This window comes from Protomyctophum bolini (assembly GCF_963924005.1).
Source record: "Protomyctophum bolini genome assembly, chromosome: 16".
Classification (NCBI taxonomy): domain Eukaryota; kingdom Metazoa; phylum Chordata; class Actinopteri; order Myctophiformes; family Myctophidae; genus Protomyctophum; species Protomyctophum bolini.
Window position 1 is genome coordinate 11,724,137 of NC_137877.1, and position 18,013 is coordinate 11,742,149.

An 18,013-nucleotide genomic window follows, 5' to 3' on the forward strand; every position below is an offset into this window, starting at 1 on the left:
ATTGTACCTGTATGAGAGAGTGACAAATCAACGATCAAAAATAACGATAATGATAACACATGAGCGCCGCCATTTTGAACAGCTGGAGGAGTGAAGCGTGACGTCTCTGTTGTTATTATGAGCAGACCTGATTGAATGGGAATCACGAGTGTAACAAACTGAAACTCGTGTGAGCAAGCCAGTCGCGGCATTTTCATGAAATAAACTGTCTTTGTTGTAGGACGGTTGTTGTTATAGTATATGACAACGAGAGACTTTAATTGAGCTCTGCATAAATGCACCATACACTTGAGCTGAGTGTACCACAAAGTATTTAATTTACTTAAATTTATATGGGTGCTATTACATTTACTTTATATACTGTTCTGTTTGCATACTTTGCATTGTTGTGTTGTGTTTATTTCTTTCAGATACATTGTCTACATGAATTTAACCATATTCTAACATATTAACATAATATATTATATTCATATAAATGGGGGTTAAATGCTGCAATTTAAAAAATGACTAAATATGAGTCCTAACGTTGTTGAAGTGGGACTCATAAAATGTCCCTGAGACCCATCTAAAAGACCTCACCTGGATCCTGGGACGCATTACATTGAAACCCCATTTACAACACTGCAGTAGGCTGACTGGAAATGGGGAGAGAGATGGGGGCAAAAGTGGTTGAGATTGGGAGTCGGGCTATAGGTGCCCAGTCGGCTATGCCAAGCCGCCCGGACCACTATTACTGTACTTAGTAAAAAAATATTCGTTTGGAACATGACTCATGCCCTCATGGTGCTTTAATCCTTTTACACTCACATGACATCCTGTGAGGATGACATCACGCTGTTTTGATTTGCCTTTGCTGTGTACTGCATGCATGCTGAGTCTTTATGTTGCTGCTGTGCCTTCAAAGGTTAGCAAAAGTCTCTCTTGAATGTCCCAGTCCCATCTGCTCCCCAAATTAGTCGTTTTCAATTCCCAGTATGCTGAGGAGATTCACTGGGACAGCATAACGAGCACTTATGCTGTCGATCTTTTAAACCCGACCTACACAATTGATGCGCCTATTTAGTGCCCATGTGTATTCTGGTGCCATTAGGGCACACTGCTGTCTTACATACAGAGCATTTCTTAGCGCCATTTAAACAACACATTGACACTATCAAATTCGGGGCCCCCGACCAATCCACAGAGCGTGAAGCCGCCCATCGTGCTTTAATAAGTGATAAAAACAACCTAACTGAAAACCCTGTCTATCTGTTGGTCTGTTGGTCTGTCTGCCCGCCCGAAGAGAGGAACCGGTCAGAGAAGCACACATCGACGCGGCGGAGCCCGTCGCCCCAGAAGGGCACCCCCCTGCCGTCGCCCCAAGTCGTCTTCCTGAAGGACATTGTCTGCTATCTGTCCCTGCTGGAGAGGGGCACACCGGAGGACAAGCTGGAGTGTGAGTCACGGAAGTCTGGGATAAGGGATGCGAGTACAGCACTCTCGCGGGGATGTGCGGTCGAAGCAGGTGTTGTATGCAATTAGAATATTTGTTTGTCTGGGCAAAGGAGGGAAAGCAGTGTACAGTATAAACACTTACACACAGTAGAAGACGTATCTGACCTCCCAGCAGCACCGAGCTTTCAACTTAGCTTGACACCATGAGCAATAAGACTTCCTTTCCCTGAACTGTCTCCTGGTCTCCTGGGGCCCATTGCTGCCTGTTGGACATCCTCATTAGTATGCCACTGAGCAGAGATCAGTGACGTGCCTGAGCCCTCATGGTGGACCAAATTGTGTCCTGTAGCTTCTGAGGCTATATCTGCACACGTACACTACATGCACATAGAACATAGACACTAATCTTTTCCCCTGTCACCGATGCCGTATAGTGGCATGCTCCACTACTTGACCCTGCGGGGCTCTCTGGAGAGGCTTCAGGAAGGGGAAGGTTTACATGGACTCATTGCCGCTGAGTCATCATGGTTCTCTGTTCTCTCATTCCCCCTCTAGTCATGTTCCGGTTGTACGACACAGATGGCAACGGGGTGCTGGACAGCTCGGTGAGACAACCGTTTATGTCTCACTCCATGTGTCTCTCTCTGTACTCCAATTTTCTTTCTTTCTTTCTTTGTGACTCTTTGTCACTGTGTCTACTTTGTGTGAGACTACTCCCTGTCTCTAGCTGTCTCTTTCTACTCTCAATGTCTCTGTCTTCTGTGAGCATAGCCACTCCAGGAATAGCAACTTGAACACAACACTCCAGTGTTTACATGAAGTCATTGTTGATAGTGGAATCTCCTGCTCTGTTCACTCTCATAACAGCAATGTGCTGGACAGCTTTCCCAAACAGAGAGCGTCATTCCTCCAGAGTCCAGTAGACTCCAAATGGTGATATTTTACACTATAGACTTAACACAGGCACAGGTGTTTACTATACTTACTTACTGTAGTTAATATACTGTATACGTTTTTCTTGCAATGAATACACCCTTTCTCTTTTATCTGTACATTTATCTGTTTTATTGCTGCACATTTCATCTCCTGTGTCACAGTGCACTTCACATTGTCAGTAAGAGTTTCCATCTACGTACCTTTGAAACATGTGAGGAGAGGGTGACCAGTTGTACAACAAAAAAAGCGCGTGGTCTTAACCACTTAAACTCTTTTATTCCTTTTCTGAGGGCAACCATTGCCGAAAATAGCAGATCTTCAAGTTCACAAGTTCTAGATTAAGAATGTAAAAGTCCACACGTTTCGGGCCCGACACGTTACCACTTCTATAAGTATATATACTGTATGTCTGGGAGCATAAATTGGTGTGCGGACTTTTTTATTATTTGTCTATGACTAGGTTTTTTGGATGTGTGTCTTTTGGCTGTTTCTCAGCCTCCTTTGCCACAACTTCTAGATTGACGTAGATTGATGTTTCGTGACAAGATTCTGTGTACAGAGAAAAAGTACAGAGCCAACTCTGGTCAAGTTTCGTAGGTATATAAGATGGTTTACGTGGGTTTTAACACTGTGTTTCTTTGTGCCGGGATCTCTTCCTTTCTGATTTAGGAGCTGGATCGTATCATCAATCAGATGGTTCATGTGGCGGAGTACCTGGAGTGGGACTCGACAGAGTTACGGCCGGTGAGCAGAACCACTCCGGAGATCAACTGGAGATGAGCTAGCCTGAAAACAAAACAAAAAAAACACTCTTTTTATGGTGGTAAAGGTCCACAAAGTCAACTTTATTTATATATACACACTAAAGTCCTGTGACCCTTCAGCAGTATAGTTCTCAAACATTTTCTGTTTCCCAAATTCTTCAAAAATATGGTAGATCTAGAAAACGCACAATTCCTCCCATCCTGGCAAGTCAATATGCTTCCCAATTATTATACAAAACATTATATACAATTTCATGCCTATACTTTTGCCACCATGAAATGTATCCAGACCTGTGGAAGTTGTGAACGGCAGTGGCTCAGGGTTAGAGTGGCCCGGCAGAGCAAGACTCTGAATCCCTAGTTGATCCCGATGTGCCTTGGACGGTTACCTCCGCCATTGGTGTATGAATGTGTGTGTGTGTGAATGGGTGAATGCTTTGGATAAAATATATTGATTCATTTAATTTTCACTGGGATTAGATTTTTGATACCATAATTTGTCTCCCTCCCCCTTGTAGATTCTAAAAGAGATGATGGAGGAGATTGACTACGACCGAGACGGTACTGTCACGTTGGAGGAGTGGATCAGAGGAGGCCTCACCACCATCCCTTTACTGGTGTTGCTGGGCATGGAGACGGTATGTGTGTATGCATGTGTGCATGCATCCATGGGTACGTTTATGCAAACATGTGCAATGGAGGTAACTGCATGGGGGCAAGTATTTTGGGCTACTGTAAATCTCAAGTATCATGAAAAAAAGACTGCGGATGAAGTTTTGTGAAAAGTTTGGTGTGAATAAATAACGCTTTTAGTTTAAGTTCCATTGGGCTCTGCTTTTATTTGCATATACGCATTACAATTAAGGACAGAACCTTAACGATTATCTCTAGCTCCTCGGCCACCCAGAAGCTGTTACAGCACCAGGAATCATACTAAAACAGACCTCTGACTACCAGGTGGTCGACGTAAATCAACCTGCCAACACAAATCCTGCATGTTAATTTTAATTTGAACCATTTTTATACCCTCAGAGTCTTAAAGCTGCTATAAGCAATAATATGTCAACATTTTAATGACCTTTTCTTCTTCTTTTTTTTGTATCCAGACAGCCAGCAATGGGTAGAACGCTCCCAAACTAAAATGAGTCTCTGTGACACATCTAGGGGCTGCAATCTGCATTCAAAGATGTTCCTAGAAGCTTTGTCATTGGTCGGAAAAACAAAACCTGGTCGCTATGGCTAACCAATCAGGAAGCAGACATCGACCAATGAGCTTCTAGGAAAATCTTTGAATGCAGATTGCGGCCCCTAGATGTGTCACAGAGACTACATTTTTTTGGGAGCGTTCTACCCATAAATGTTGACATTATTGCTTATAGCCGCTTTAATGAACACTCAGGATTTTGCTGTGAACCTGCCACCCTCACACAGAGACCCCTTTTCCACCGGTTGGGAACCGGTTCAGTTCAGAACCAGTTTTTAGTCCATGAGCCAGAGCTCCAAAGTTGGAACGTTAATAATTATGAATTGAGTGGGCAAAACCATACCTATATTAAATTGTTTATAGGATCAATATAAATAAATTAATATATTATAACCCTTCCACAGTATAGTAGCGTTTTCATATTTCATGTTTTTTGCATATTTTCCTATATGATGCCTAATTTGCATATTCACATTTTTAAGATTTGTTATACAATAAATCATTGTCTTTGTGTAAGTAATCAACTGGGGAAGTTTCATGGTGATAACAGTTTAATACAGGTATGGTTTTGCACACTCAATTCATAATTAACATTCCAATTTGACTCATGGACTAAGAACCAAAAAGAACTGAACCGGTTCCCAACAGAGGATCAAAAAGAGGATCCACTGCTCTTGATTCTGTTCTCATCCCTGTAGAATGTCCAGGAGGATGGCCAGCACGTGTGGAGACTGAAGCACTTCAACAAGCCAGCGTACTGTAACTATTGCCATACCATGCTGCTGGGAGTCCGGAAGCAGGGTCTCTGCTGCTCCAGTGAGTGCTTGTGTACCCCTGGATCTACTCCTGCACAGTACAATCCAAGCTTTAACTCTGAGAGTGCAAACGTTAGTGAGGAAAAAAAGAGGGTTGCACTTAAAAAAGATCAATTGTTTTAATTACCCATTCAATGCCATTCCAAACCACATAACGTTTTAGGCGGCCATCTCGTCTTCAACAGTGGTGTGTATAAATGTAAAGTTACAATAATATAGGGTCCATTTGGAAAGGAAGTAATTACTGGTTCCCAGGAGAGAGGAAATTACTTTTCTGCACTCACCCAGCCGATTGCTGCTCAGATGGCTCGGAATGAGCACAAGGGGGAGTGTCCCTTGCTCAGGAACACATCAACTGAGCGAGCCACGGACGGTGCCGAATCGGCAGCGTTCCAATTCCTAAACGGCCTCCCTATAGTCCCTACCCACTCAGCTTACGGCCGCCTTAGCGGCTCCATTTTGTTCCATTTGTACACTCTTTGAGTTAAATGAACACTGAGCATTTTACGGCGTGCTTTGTCTTGCATGACGGACGGTCATGCCTGCGTGTCTGTCTGGCTGTCTGCCTCCCTTTCCATCCATGTCTGTGTGTCCACCTGCCTGTCAGCCTGCATGCCTGTATGTTTTTCCCTGTCCGTCTCTATCTCCCCCTTCATCTATTTTCTCCTCCTCCATCTCTGCCACCGCCTCTTTCTCTTGTCACATCTATTATTGTCTGTGTTCTCTCTATCTTCCCCTATTTGCGACCTTTTTTGCTTGTCAAATCCTCTAGTCTATAGGTCTGAGTGGCCCTGAATCAATCCAGTTTTTCACTGAACAGGCAGCATACACTCACCATTAGTAAAACATTAGCTATGTCATTATGTGTAATTGTGTTATTGATCGACGTTCTGCCACAGAGCACTTCTCAAGGCTAATGGTACTGTATAGCCACAACCCATTATGTCAGGTTTATTTTCCACTTACGCACAGACTGATGTTCTGAGGCAAATTATACTGTACTTGTAGATGTGCTAATCTAATTCCTTTCTCAACCGACACTTGTTCTCAACGTGGACAAGTGCCCTCACTGCCCTGGAACCCCAGGGGCTAAAGGCCAGGACAAAGTACTTTTTAGTTGCGTTGGGGGTGAGAGAAGACTCGCAATGCACGCAATGTTATTGCATGTGTATACATAGTGCCCTACATTGCTTATGTCGGTCTTGTCGGTCTTATGTGCAATACACAAATTCATCCACTAGATGGCAGTTGATATGCTATGATATATGATATATGATATACCGGTAGTACTTTATTGTCAGTTCACACTGAAATTTGTCTGGCGACCCAGCAGCCAAGTATGCAGAACACATATACACACATTTGACATAACACAAAGAACAAGACAATTTACATACATAAAGACATGAAGACAAGAGCAATATCCACTGCTTAGATTACCCCATGGCGACTACAACTCCTGATTAAGCCTCAAGGTCGACTGGTGGACAAAGGACCTCTTTAGTCTGACCTTATTGTATGCAGTGGTACACCATATCTCCTTCCTGAAGGTAGCAAACTATATTCTCCATACAACACATGCTTAGTATTAGAGGTGATATTCCTTGCTAACCTTAGGATGCTGTTATACGTGGATGTATAAAGTAGTGATGTAGTGTAAACATTATACTCAGTTGTAAAACGTTATATATTTAACAAAAGCCAACGTGGGATCCCCCTCCTGCTTGGCGCTTTCTGCATCGATTACGGGCAACTCTGTAAAGCACTTAAATGGTCGACCATTTGGAACCAAATGGGACCTTTTGGATCTATAACTCTATTACTGAGGATTTTAAAGTGTAGATTGGGGTCCCGGAGATAAATATTGTATCAAATGGGGGGTCTGTGGCCTAATGATGATCAAAATGGGGGTCCTTGAATGATGAATGGACTGCATTTATTATAGCGTCATTGTAGTTTTTACGACCCTTCAAAGCACTTTACAATGTACTTCACATTCACCCATGCACAGCACACACACACACACACACACACATGCAGCCACGAACCATACAATTCCAAGGCAGCCGCTCTACCCCGTGAACCAATGCTCCTGTGATCCGCTGTCTCACTGTCTTAACGGTTCACCATATCTTGCTGTTTTTCTCGCAGTATGCAAGTACACAGTCCATGAGCGCTGTGTGTCCAAAGACATTGCTGCCTGCATCAGCACATACGCCAAGTCCCGCAGACATACCAATGTGAGTTTGAAACAACCACACGAGCATGCAATTCAATCCTATCGACAGGATGTGTCAGAAGTAGGCAAACGTGAAATCATGTTAATTGTGCTTTTTTATGTTGTTTTTCTGTTTTTGTTTGTTATATGAAAAAGTATTAGTTTAAATGTTGAAGAATCCACTCGGTCAGTATCATACTAGTAGTATAATAATCTTTAATACTTTTTCTCAGCTTCTTGAGATTTGAGGTTTAACAATATTTTATCTTATTCAGTTACTTGGGATGTGAAAACATCTACACTTTGATAATCTGTATAAAACTGAAAAATCACCCTTTCATCTAGACCCAGAGTATTTCAGCGGGTAATTAAGTGACTGGCAAAGCTTTCGCCCTGATCTAGATTGAACCTAAAACACCCCAGTAATGTCTTGGACTGCGTACCTAAGTACCAAAGACTCCTTGGGTGCAGGTAATGAGACAGTCAGTAACATTGACCACTCTGTCAGGCTAATAATCTATCTCATTGGCTTCTGGCCCAGTTTAACTGCTCAGCAAGGCTCATGGGAGTACAGTACAGTACAGTACTGTGCAGCCAGCCTTCATCTGCCTTTGCATTGCATATTGCCCAAGGCAGATTAAGTCTGGCCCCCCTCTCAATTGTGGGAGGACTTTACGGCCCGAAATGGTGATGAGCCATCCAGATTCGTCTGGAACCAGGCTATAACTAATCAGGCCCCAGTATGCAAATATGGGGCGGGACATTACGAGACTAATATCCACGCAGTGATGTTAGTATCGCTACGAGAGGCTAAGTGCGTACAGCAGCACCACTCACTTCAGACGGGTCTGAATTATTTTAATTTTCATGACATTAATTTGATTTGATTTGATTTGTTTTTCTTTTAGGTTCTATGACCTCAGTTACACCCACACAACCTGAACTTTGAACATGCAGTGGATTCTCTGTGGTCTGGGGGTTTTCTCTGTATGTTCTGAAGCCTTTTGAGCTTCAATGAAAATGGGCAAAATCCCTCAACAGTGACATCTGCTGGCATATTCCTATGTCATATATGGGATTCGTGGACTCACAGTCCACTGATCCAGAAAACCCCCAGACCACAGAAACGCTACTGAATGTTAAAAGTTCAGGTTGTGTGGGTGCAATTGAGCTCAGAAAACCTAAAAGAAATAAGAAGAATTACAGATTGAATTACAGATTCATTCTCACTCTGTATTGTTTTTCGATGCGTGGTGAACTTGCAGATTGACAATTTTCACCATTCGTTGTACAGCGAAATAGATAGGGCTTTGACCTCAATTTGATCAGGCCCTCACGGATTGACCTCTCGCTCACATGTTTGTTTGTTTCCTTTGTTTCTTTCTTTCTCTCTTTCCACCTGTCGCTCACTTTCTTCCTTTTGCTCTCTTCAGGCTATGCAGCATGTATGGATGGAGGGTAACTCTCCCACCAAGTGTGACCGCTGTCACAGGAGCATCAAGTGCTACCAGGGTCTGACAGGCCTGCACTGTGTGTGGTGTCAGATTACCGTGAGTATCGAAACACATTATGTATGCACAAAAATAGTGTATAAGTCCATTGGGAACACCTAGATTCTCCAAGCCTTGAGGCAAAGACAAATGTATTTGTCATATATTTCATGACATACAGTCAGAGAGGTTATAAAAGAAATGCATACATTAAAATAATGCATATACTCGGTATGTCTTTCTATTGAGTGTTTTGATACAAGATAAGTTGTGGATATAGATAAACATGTATGATATAGCCGAGAGATAATTAGTGCTCAACATGCTAACCCTGGTCTCTACTGGACTGCTGGATGAAGAATAACATATCTTTTTGCCCCACAGTTTAGTTTATTCAGGATTTCAGGGCATACATTAAATAATGACGTACTTACATTTTATATGAAGCACCTATATAGGACATAAGCCAATAATGTGTCTACATATTAATGCTAGGGATGAAGAATATCATCTCTGACAGTGATATCCAACCAAAGCCCAGACAAACCTTGTTTACCAATAATACACCCCTTACAAGTACATTGGAATGAACACAGATTTGCCCTCCCTCCCTCCCATAGTCACGTAATAGTGTTCTTGCTATGCAGCAGTCAGGTTATGTCATTAGTTCTGATACAGTGCCAGCAGGGAGAAAGAACGAGTGAAATAGAGCAAGGCTGCATACACAGACCTGCATACGCACACACTCATGCACGCACACACACACACACACACACACACACACACACACACACACACACACACACACACTTGTATTTTAAGTCCACTAGATGGCACCATTGTCATGTAGATTATATTTTGTTTGGCATTTGGCATCAGCACTTTTGTGTAAAATCCACATTGAGTGTTGAGTGTAATGATTTCAAAACACTAATACAAGTGCACTCCTCTCTATCATCCCGGTCAGCTTCATAACAAGTGTGCATCCAACGTGAAGCCAGAGTGTGACGGAGGTGCTCTGAGGGACCATACTTTGCTGCCCTCGTATATCTGCCCTGTGGTCCTGGTGAGAACAGTCCTCTCTGTATATCTGTATATCTGCCCCGTGGTCTGTATATCTGCCCTGTGGTCCTGGTGAGAACAGTCCTCTCTGTATATCTGTATATCTGCCCCGTGTTCCGTATATCTGCCATGTGGTCCTGGTGAGAACAGTCCTCTCTGTATATCTGTATATCTGCCCCGTGGTCCGTATATCTGCCCCGTGGTCCTGGTGAGAACAGTCCTCTCTGTATATCTGTATATCTGCCCCGTGGTCCTGGTGAGAACAGTCCTCTCTGTATATCTGCCCTGTGGTCCATGTGAGAACAGTCCTCTCTGCCCACAGCACTGGACATTTAGCCTCTATTCTTAGTCAAAAAGACCTGAGTTACAATTGTACTACACTTTTTTCCCCGCCTATACACACCAAATTTCTTCTGCCAATTACAGATCTACAGATCTAACAAGCTCAGCTTGTAGATCATCTATTGTTGTTCGCCCCCAGAATAGAGATGCTGTGGTTCAAGTGATTAATGTCGCTGTCGTTCTCTGTAAAAAAAAAAAAAAATTAAACACAATTAATTTAACTTTTTGAGTGTACAAATTTAACCTGCAAGGGTTACAGGCACTTTTAACATTTTATTTAAAAGGTATCCCTGGCTACCGCAACGCATTTCAACTCACTGCATTGTGCTGCTATTGACGGCGAAGAGATTTGTACGGTAGAGGGAGAAAATAAGCGGGGCCTCCTATAAGTATATACAGTAGGATTTTAAGTGGTAAAATATCTTGGAACCCTTCTCCCATCAATACTGTTTGACTTCCTCTATTCCTTTCCCTATCTGTCTGTCTGTCCGTCCGTCCGTCCGTCCATGTACCTGTGTGTATAGGACCGTCACTCTGTGGTAAAGCGTGGAGAAGGGGACTCCCCACCCAGCACCAGTCCCGACGACACTAGCCAGACCTTTAAGTTCTCTCCGGGAGACGGTCAAGCACTACAGGTATACCTATAATATCAGAGAGGGAACACACAGTTCATGTCCTAGAGCATTGGTTCCCAAACTTTTTCATTTCCCATTTGAAAACATATGCCAGGGACCCCCATGAGAGAAGAATTTTACGGCTCTAGCTGTGATTCTCAACCCGTTTAATTTCAAGGAACCCGAGTTTCACATGCATTATGCTACGGACCCCCCATTTAATGGCATTTCTATCTCTGGGACCCCCAATTTATATTGTAAAATCAATGTTAATTTAACTCTGAGAGTGTACAAATGGACACTTTGTACACTCTCTGAGTTACAGACCCAAAATTGTCAATTTAGTTCCAAACTATCATTTAGCTGGGGACCCCCTGGAACTCCCTCAGGTACCCCTGGGGGTCCCCGGACCCCACTTTGGGAACCTCTGTCCTAGAGAAACCTGATGGTATCATTGTATCTGTCTCTCGACTCTCTCCCTCTCCATCCAGATCACCCCTCTCCCAGGTACACATCCTCTCCTAGTCCTGGTCAACCCAAAGAGTGGTGGGAGACAGGGGGAGAAGTGAGTTTGCATGTAATCTAACCTCCAACCCCAGCATCCCTATTCTGGCGGGAACATTTGGTGATAATGGAGCGTCACAGTCCCGCCCCCCAGACGAGCAGCCTGGAAGAGAATTTCCCATTCATTTTTCCCATAGTCGTTTCAGAAAGTATTTATTTAAAGACCTATAAGCCTCGGACAAAGCCAACTCGGATGGTGACAACTCACGACAATAAACAAAAAAAATTGGGCCGAACAAATAATTAGAAAGAAGAAAAAAAGGGCAGGGTACAACACTATACTAACTAGTTGTTGTTTTTCTTCTTTCTAATTATTTGTTCGGCCCAAAATATTGTGTTTATTGTCATGATTTGTCCGAGTTGGCTTTGTCTTACAGGTCAAGTACTTTCTGAAACGTCTTTGGGGGGAAAAAATTGGAAATTCTCTTCCGGGCCGCTTGTCGTCATGAAAGGGGGCGGGACTGTGACGCTCTATAGCAGACCTATAAAGCTCAGCAAAGATATTCAGCGTGGAGCAAAAACATTTTGCCATTTTGTCACTGTGAAACTATGTCGATAGATTATTGATCAAGACATACAACTTACTGTACATGCATGCATTGTAATATAAGATGCATCTCTATTTGTGGCATATTGTGTGGAAGATGTCTGTTACACAGTGAAGCACAGTGTGATGCCTCTGGATTATTGTAAAGATTTATATTTTACTCATGTTTGCTTTATTGAGAAACAAACTAAGGGAAACACATGACACAAAACCTCAAAAAGCTGAATTATAGGGGAAGAAAGAGGGATGAGAAAGACAGATCAGGAGAAACAGAAAGGTAGACAGCTGTATAAATTAGATAGAGAAAGGAAGAAAGAGACATTTTAGCAATGGGCCCTTGTTGGACCCTGCAGTATCTCTGAACATTATTCTTTGATGTGCGAAGGAGACATTGTCACAGGGCTGTATTTTGCGTGTCTTAAGTACCAGGTCTTATTCCCTAACTTGAGTAAACTAAAGACCTGGAGGCGTGATCAATGCTCTTTGGCCACTCAGAATAGCCAAAGAGCATTGATCACGCCTCCAGGTCTTTCGTTTACTCAAGTTAGGGAATAAGACCTGGTACTTAAGACACGCAAAATACAGCCAAGTCTGTCTCCAAATGAAAGTGTTCCCCAGTTCTCCACTTACCATGCAACAAAGACACCATAGCAACGCACTTAAATACCAGTAGAAAGGAAATCATTCTCTATTAATAGCTAATTGTCGCACAAATAATCTACTATTAATAGACACTTCTCAAACAAAAGGCCCTTTCAGTGCTATTTTTGTGTACTTCCAATCTGCATTTAGGAGTATATACTGTACAGTTTGCTCAACTTAACAGGTCTTGGCTGATTTGTCACTTACTAAAAGCTGTATTTTATATATAAACCAACCTTTACTTACTACTGTGGTATGACTTGCTATCTGACATCGAGTAGCTGTTTGATTTGTTACAAATCCATCCCCAACTGAACAATCCCTGACTTTCTGTGTATCAAGCAAAGTATATTTTTATTGAATGAGAACATTCAAGGTCACGTGAGAACATTCGTTCTTGTGGCCTTATGTAGTGTCTGATAGTTGCACACCTTCTACCCAATGCTGTGAAGTGCCTTAGTGCCCCTGCATGCAGCTGGAGTGTGTAGGATTCAGTGGTCATTTCATGTAACTGTCATTTCAAAGGTTATAGGAAACTGTCAAAGTGAAGTCTGCTGGATACTGGCAGCTTGTTGTGAGAATAGGAAAGAAAGAATGCTGTGTTATTATTTGCCACGCTGGCAAAGAACACTGTATTTCTGCCACATATACTGCCTAAAACATCATCAGCACAGAATTTATCAAGATACTGTGGACAGTATATTTATTTTTCATTGAATTCCATTGATGGTAGCCATATGGGAGTAAGTAATCCTACAGTCTGATGTACATAAGGTATAAGGTGACATTGACTGGACTTTGCACTTACTCGAGTTTAGTGGCATTTTGATTTTGAAGACCTGTCAAAGTGGTTCAGATTACTCTAGTGTGGAGTGGACTAGAGCTCAGCGCAGCTCTACACACAATCCTTTGATTAGGACACATGATGTATAGAGTATAATAAACTTGTTTCTTTTCTTCTTTCCTTCTCTTGTCTCTCCTCCTTTCAGGGTGCTAAGAAAGTTTCAGTATCTGCTCAACCCCAGGCAGGTGTACAGCTTGGATCGAGGAGGGCCCATGGTTGGGTAAGTGTGACATATACAAGCCGTTGGCTTATGTTGATGGCACTCAGAGTACACTTGTACAGTACATAGAGTATAGGCAGGGGTGCACATAACAGGTGCGCCAGTGTGCATGCGTCGTCAAAATGCCTGCTGCACGGCAGATTATATGCATGGAGGCGCTTTTGCGTACCAAGAGCTGGGGCCGCTGGGACTGGAGAATCCATTCCTGACACAACATTCCGCTGCATTACAGCCAAGCGCTCGTCCAAGAAGCAAGCCCCATTACGAGCTCTGGTGTCAAGTACTACGTCCTGTAAGTGGCTCCCACACATGTTGGTAGCCACGGGTTAGTTTTAACGTGCCATGGGTTAGTTTTAACCTGCCACACGTGTCGGGAGCCACGGGTTAGTTTTAACCCGCCATGGGTTAGTTGTAACCCGCCATGGGTTAGTTGTAACCGGTCACGCATGTCGGGAGGAACAGTGTTGTCGGACTAATGCCTGTCGGACTGTTAGTATGTAGGCCACGGAGTTCATGTGCAATCTCATGCTGGCGAAGGTAGCCACGCGCACCAAGCAACATCTCCAGGTGCTCCTCTGGGAACTAGCCCAAAAATGCACCCCTGAGTACGCACGGCACGCACGCATGCACACACACACACACACACACACACACACACACACACATTTTCAATAAGCAGAATGGATGGAGAAAGGTTAATAACTAATTAATTTCATCTATTTCAGAAGTGTTATTTACTTTGGCTGTATTGTTAGTATTGGACCAATACTATGGTACTATGGTAGTCCCTGTTGAACTGTTGTGGAGGTTGGCCAAGAGGACTTGCATACAGTACACATAAAATAAACATTTGACAGACACATACAGTACATAAATACATTAGATACAAAAGAGTCGATGCTATGTTCCTTGTGCTCAATGTTATCGTGCAACGGAACTTAAGCCATTCATAAAAAATGCACTAGACAGCACAAGAGAGTCCTGAATGATTCACCTGAAAGTGGGCTGACCTCTATTCTCTCTTCCCCCGCAAATCTCTTTGTGTATCCCCCTCCTTCTCTCTGTCTCTCTCCCCTTCCTGTCTCTCTTTTGGCAGTCACGTCTCTCTCTCTCTCTCTCTCTCTCTCTCTCTCCCTCTCTCTTTCTCTCTCTCTCTCTCTCTGTCTCTCACTCTCAAAAGCATTGAAGGAAAAGAGAAGCAGACTCAGTGACGTAATGCTGTGGATAATACACAGAGAGACAAGCAGAGAAACAGCAGGGGTTGAATGAACTGCAGTGATGTAATGTCATTATTGTTGAGCAGCAGTCAAGTTGTCTAATTAGTCCACAGAGATAGTACTAATAGGATGAGGGCAAGAGGGAAATAGACACACACACACACACACACACAAGCACACTTTAGTCATTATTTATGCAGATGTAGACACACGCACGCACGCAGAAAAAGATATGTACAAAGGGACACACATTACTTAAGCCTGATTTATATTTGAAAATCTTCTACGTGCATCTATAAACTGACAACGCGTCACGCCTGCGTCGTATCGTCCGCCCCCGCTTCCCTCCCCCATTCCCTCCCATACAGTATGTGTGTCATAAGACGTTGAGGGTTGATTTCACCGTCCCAGTTTACCTCCTTTTATCATGACTTCCTGTTTTTCATTATATAGAAGTGTATATTTGCACGTCTCTAAATGTTCTGATGAATTGAAAAAGGTGGACCCTGTTGTAAACGAGTGTAATATGCTTTATGGTGTTGTTGTCCACAGGTAACAGTTTTTGCATTGAGTTTGTGCTTGAAATGTACTGTAATTCTGCAAACTGTTAATAAATACTTTAATCAATCAATCAAATTGTGAGCTTATCGGCTATTTTTGGTCCATGGCACCGTCATACGACAGGGCATTAATTAGGCTTTACTGTACCGTCTACTGTACTGCGTTGAGCTCTCTTGATGCTCAGAGGGTTGATGTACCTCTGTTTCCATGGTCTCCCTAGCAACCGTCTCAACAGACTTCGAGGTGCCATGCAGCTCACCCCATGCTGATTTGATTAGAAAAGGCTATTAGGCTATTCTTGTTCCTCTGTGATTAGTAATAGTTTCCGTCTTTACAAGGTCTTACATCAACGTTGGCCCGCTGGCATATCGGTCCCAGAACCTAGGCTACGTTGAAACACTCATTAGGCTAAAACGGGCCTAGCCACTTTTTTGTTTTTTTGTGCAGAACTAATGCTTGGGATAGAGTCAGCATCATGAAACCCCCCTAGTTTGACATGTCACATGCTACTTAAAGCATGATGAAATGTACATTTATTTTTCCTTATAAGTTGTTAATGGTATGGCCACATATTATGCCAATTGTGAATTGCTCAACATATCCAAGTTAGCATCCGGCAGTTTCTAAATGCTGGGGACCCATACTCAACATTTCTAACATAGAACTTTGGTGTATTAAACATCACAAACCACATTCACATCCTGAAATCACATTCTGGCAAGTGGACTATATTGACACAATGGCACATGATCCTATTGGGTGTTTAGTTTCTGATGTGATATGCAGCATCCTGCTCCCTGCTGAGGAAATGTCACCAGGAGCATCATGGCATGAAGTCACTTCACTAAATCTCAGCTTTTGGTCTTCTGTCATCTAATAATTGGCCAGGAGAGGGAGCTGTCTGCCTCATCGCCATTAATACACAGTATAGCCCACAGTGAAACCAGCACCGACCTGATCCAGAAGTAGTCCCGACGCGTACATAATAAAACCCCAGAGTGTTCATTTAACTCTGAAAGTACAACAGGGTTTTACACTTTCAGAGCTAAATTAACATGCAAAGGACTGGTAGTACACGCACAGAACTGGACCGTTGTATCAGTTTAGGTGGCTGAATAAGGCAAATCTGGCAGCTATCATTATTAGATGGAGGATGTCCCGGCCTGCAGTACACAGTGCCGTATATAATATTCCTAACTAGACACGGGTGAGACATGGCCTTGTTTTGGTCTAGGGCCAGCCAGGTGCTGTGACAGAGGGAGAGAGACGGAGGTAGCGGTGTGCTGTTTGCAGCTGTCTTATGAAGGAGGGAGATGAAAGTTGCTGTCGACACTTTTGTCCAGGCTCACATTAAAGGTCCCTTTGAAGGGGACACACTCAAAGCCACCTCCTGGGTTTTTTTATGGCTAGGAATGGAGTGAACACAGCTGGAGAGGAGACCCACTGATAAAAACACAGCTCTCGCTGTCTCTCTCTCTCTCAATTTGATTTGTCCACTTAATCTTTCAAAATCCCACAATGACTATTAGGAAAGGAAATGTGATTAAAGGATGAATTTCCTAGAGAAGCATTGCACTTTTTGAGAGTGAGCAAACCTATAACTAAAACGAAACACTGGATGTATTTTCCTTCTCAATTTCCCTCCAGGCTCAACTTTTTCCACGACGTCCCCGATTTCCGGGTGCTTGCATGTGGAGGTGATGGCACTGTTGGCTGGATCCTTGACTGCATAGGTATATCCTATATAGACTATAGACTCATCCTAATTACAGTTCATAGCTGATGTATTTTATATTAACAGTAGCCTTTATAGATAGTCGCCTCACAGCTAGAAGGTCCTGGGTTCGATTCCCGCTGTGGGCGCTGGGGGGTCATCAGTGCCCATACCCGAGGCGGGGTTGGTGAAAGGGCCTTTCTGTGTGGAGTTTGCATGTTCTCCCCGTGTCAAAAAAACATGCAGTAATCCTGTTCTCTGAACTACCTCCCCCTGGCCAGCCGGGGCGCCTGATAGAGGGGAAAAGAACTGGTCGGAATAACGTGTTCCTCCCACGCGCTACGTCTGTCCGGGGAAACTCCCCCCTGTCAGGTGAAAAGAAGCAGCTTGGACTCCTCATACATACAGAAGGAAGCATGAGGTCAGTCCGCCCCCCCAGGTTGGCAGAGGAAGTGTAGCGCCCAGGATTACATTAGATATTGACACTGGGTGAAGAAATGGGTTGCAAAATTGTGGGATAAAAAATTATATATAAAAAAAACAGTAACCTTTATAGATAGTTAATTTTGTCCCAAACACAAAACATGTCTACCTGTCAGCACTGTCCTACCAACTGTTTGTATAATGGGGTGTCTTTGTTTGCAGACAAAGCCAACTTCTCCAGGCACCCTCCAGTGGCCATCCTCCCTCTGGGCACAGGGAACGACCTGGCTCGATGCCTACGCTGGGGAGGAGGTGAGAGTGAGAGAGACCCCCATGGATCTGTTTGTATGTATAGTATGTTACGAGAGAAAGTGTGAGTTAAAGAGAGAGATCATCGGAGTG

General features: G+C 43.3%; 1 protein-coding gene across 1 annotated transcript in view; it reads left to right on the forward strand.

The window, feature by feature from the left end:
* The window catches only part of dgkg (diacylglycerol kinase, gamma), a 112,538-nt gene that overhangs the window by 34,466 nt on the left and 60,059 nt on the right, over nt 1-18,013 (forward strand). Inside the window, exons 6-18 of the mRNA XM_080785040.1 lie at nt 1,283-1,435; nt 1,990-2,039; nt 3,040-3,114; nt 3,653-3,772; nt 5,037-5,154; nt 7,305-7,393; nt 8,805-8,921; nt 9,829-9,927; nt 10,790-10,900; nt 11,371-11,444; nt 13,622-13,696; nt 17,122-17,207; nt 17,834-17,923. Coding sequence (XP_080641166.1) covers nt 1,283-1,435; nt 1,990-2,039; nt 3,040-3,114; nt 3,653-3,772; nt 5,037-5,154; nt 7,305-7,393; nt 8,805-8,921; nt 9,829-9,927; nt 10,790-10,900; nt 11,371-11,444; nt 13,622-13,696; nt 17,122-17,207; nt 17,834-17,923 — 1,257 coding nt within the window. The remainder of the gene's footprint in view (nt 1-1,282; nt 1,436-1,989; nt 2,040-3,039; nt 3,115-3,652; nt 3,773-5,036; nt 5,155-7,304; nt 7,394-8,804; nt 8,922-9,828; nt 9,928-10,789; nt 10,901-11,370; nt 11,445-13,621; nt 13,697-17,121; nt 17,208-17,833; nt 17,924-18,013) is intronic.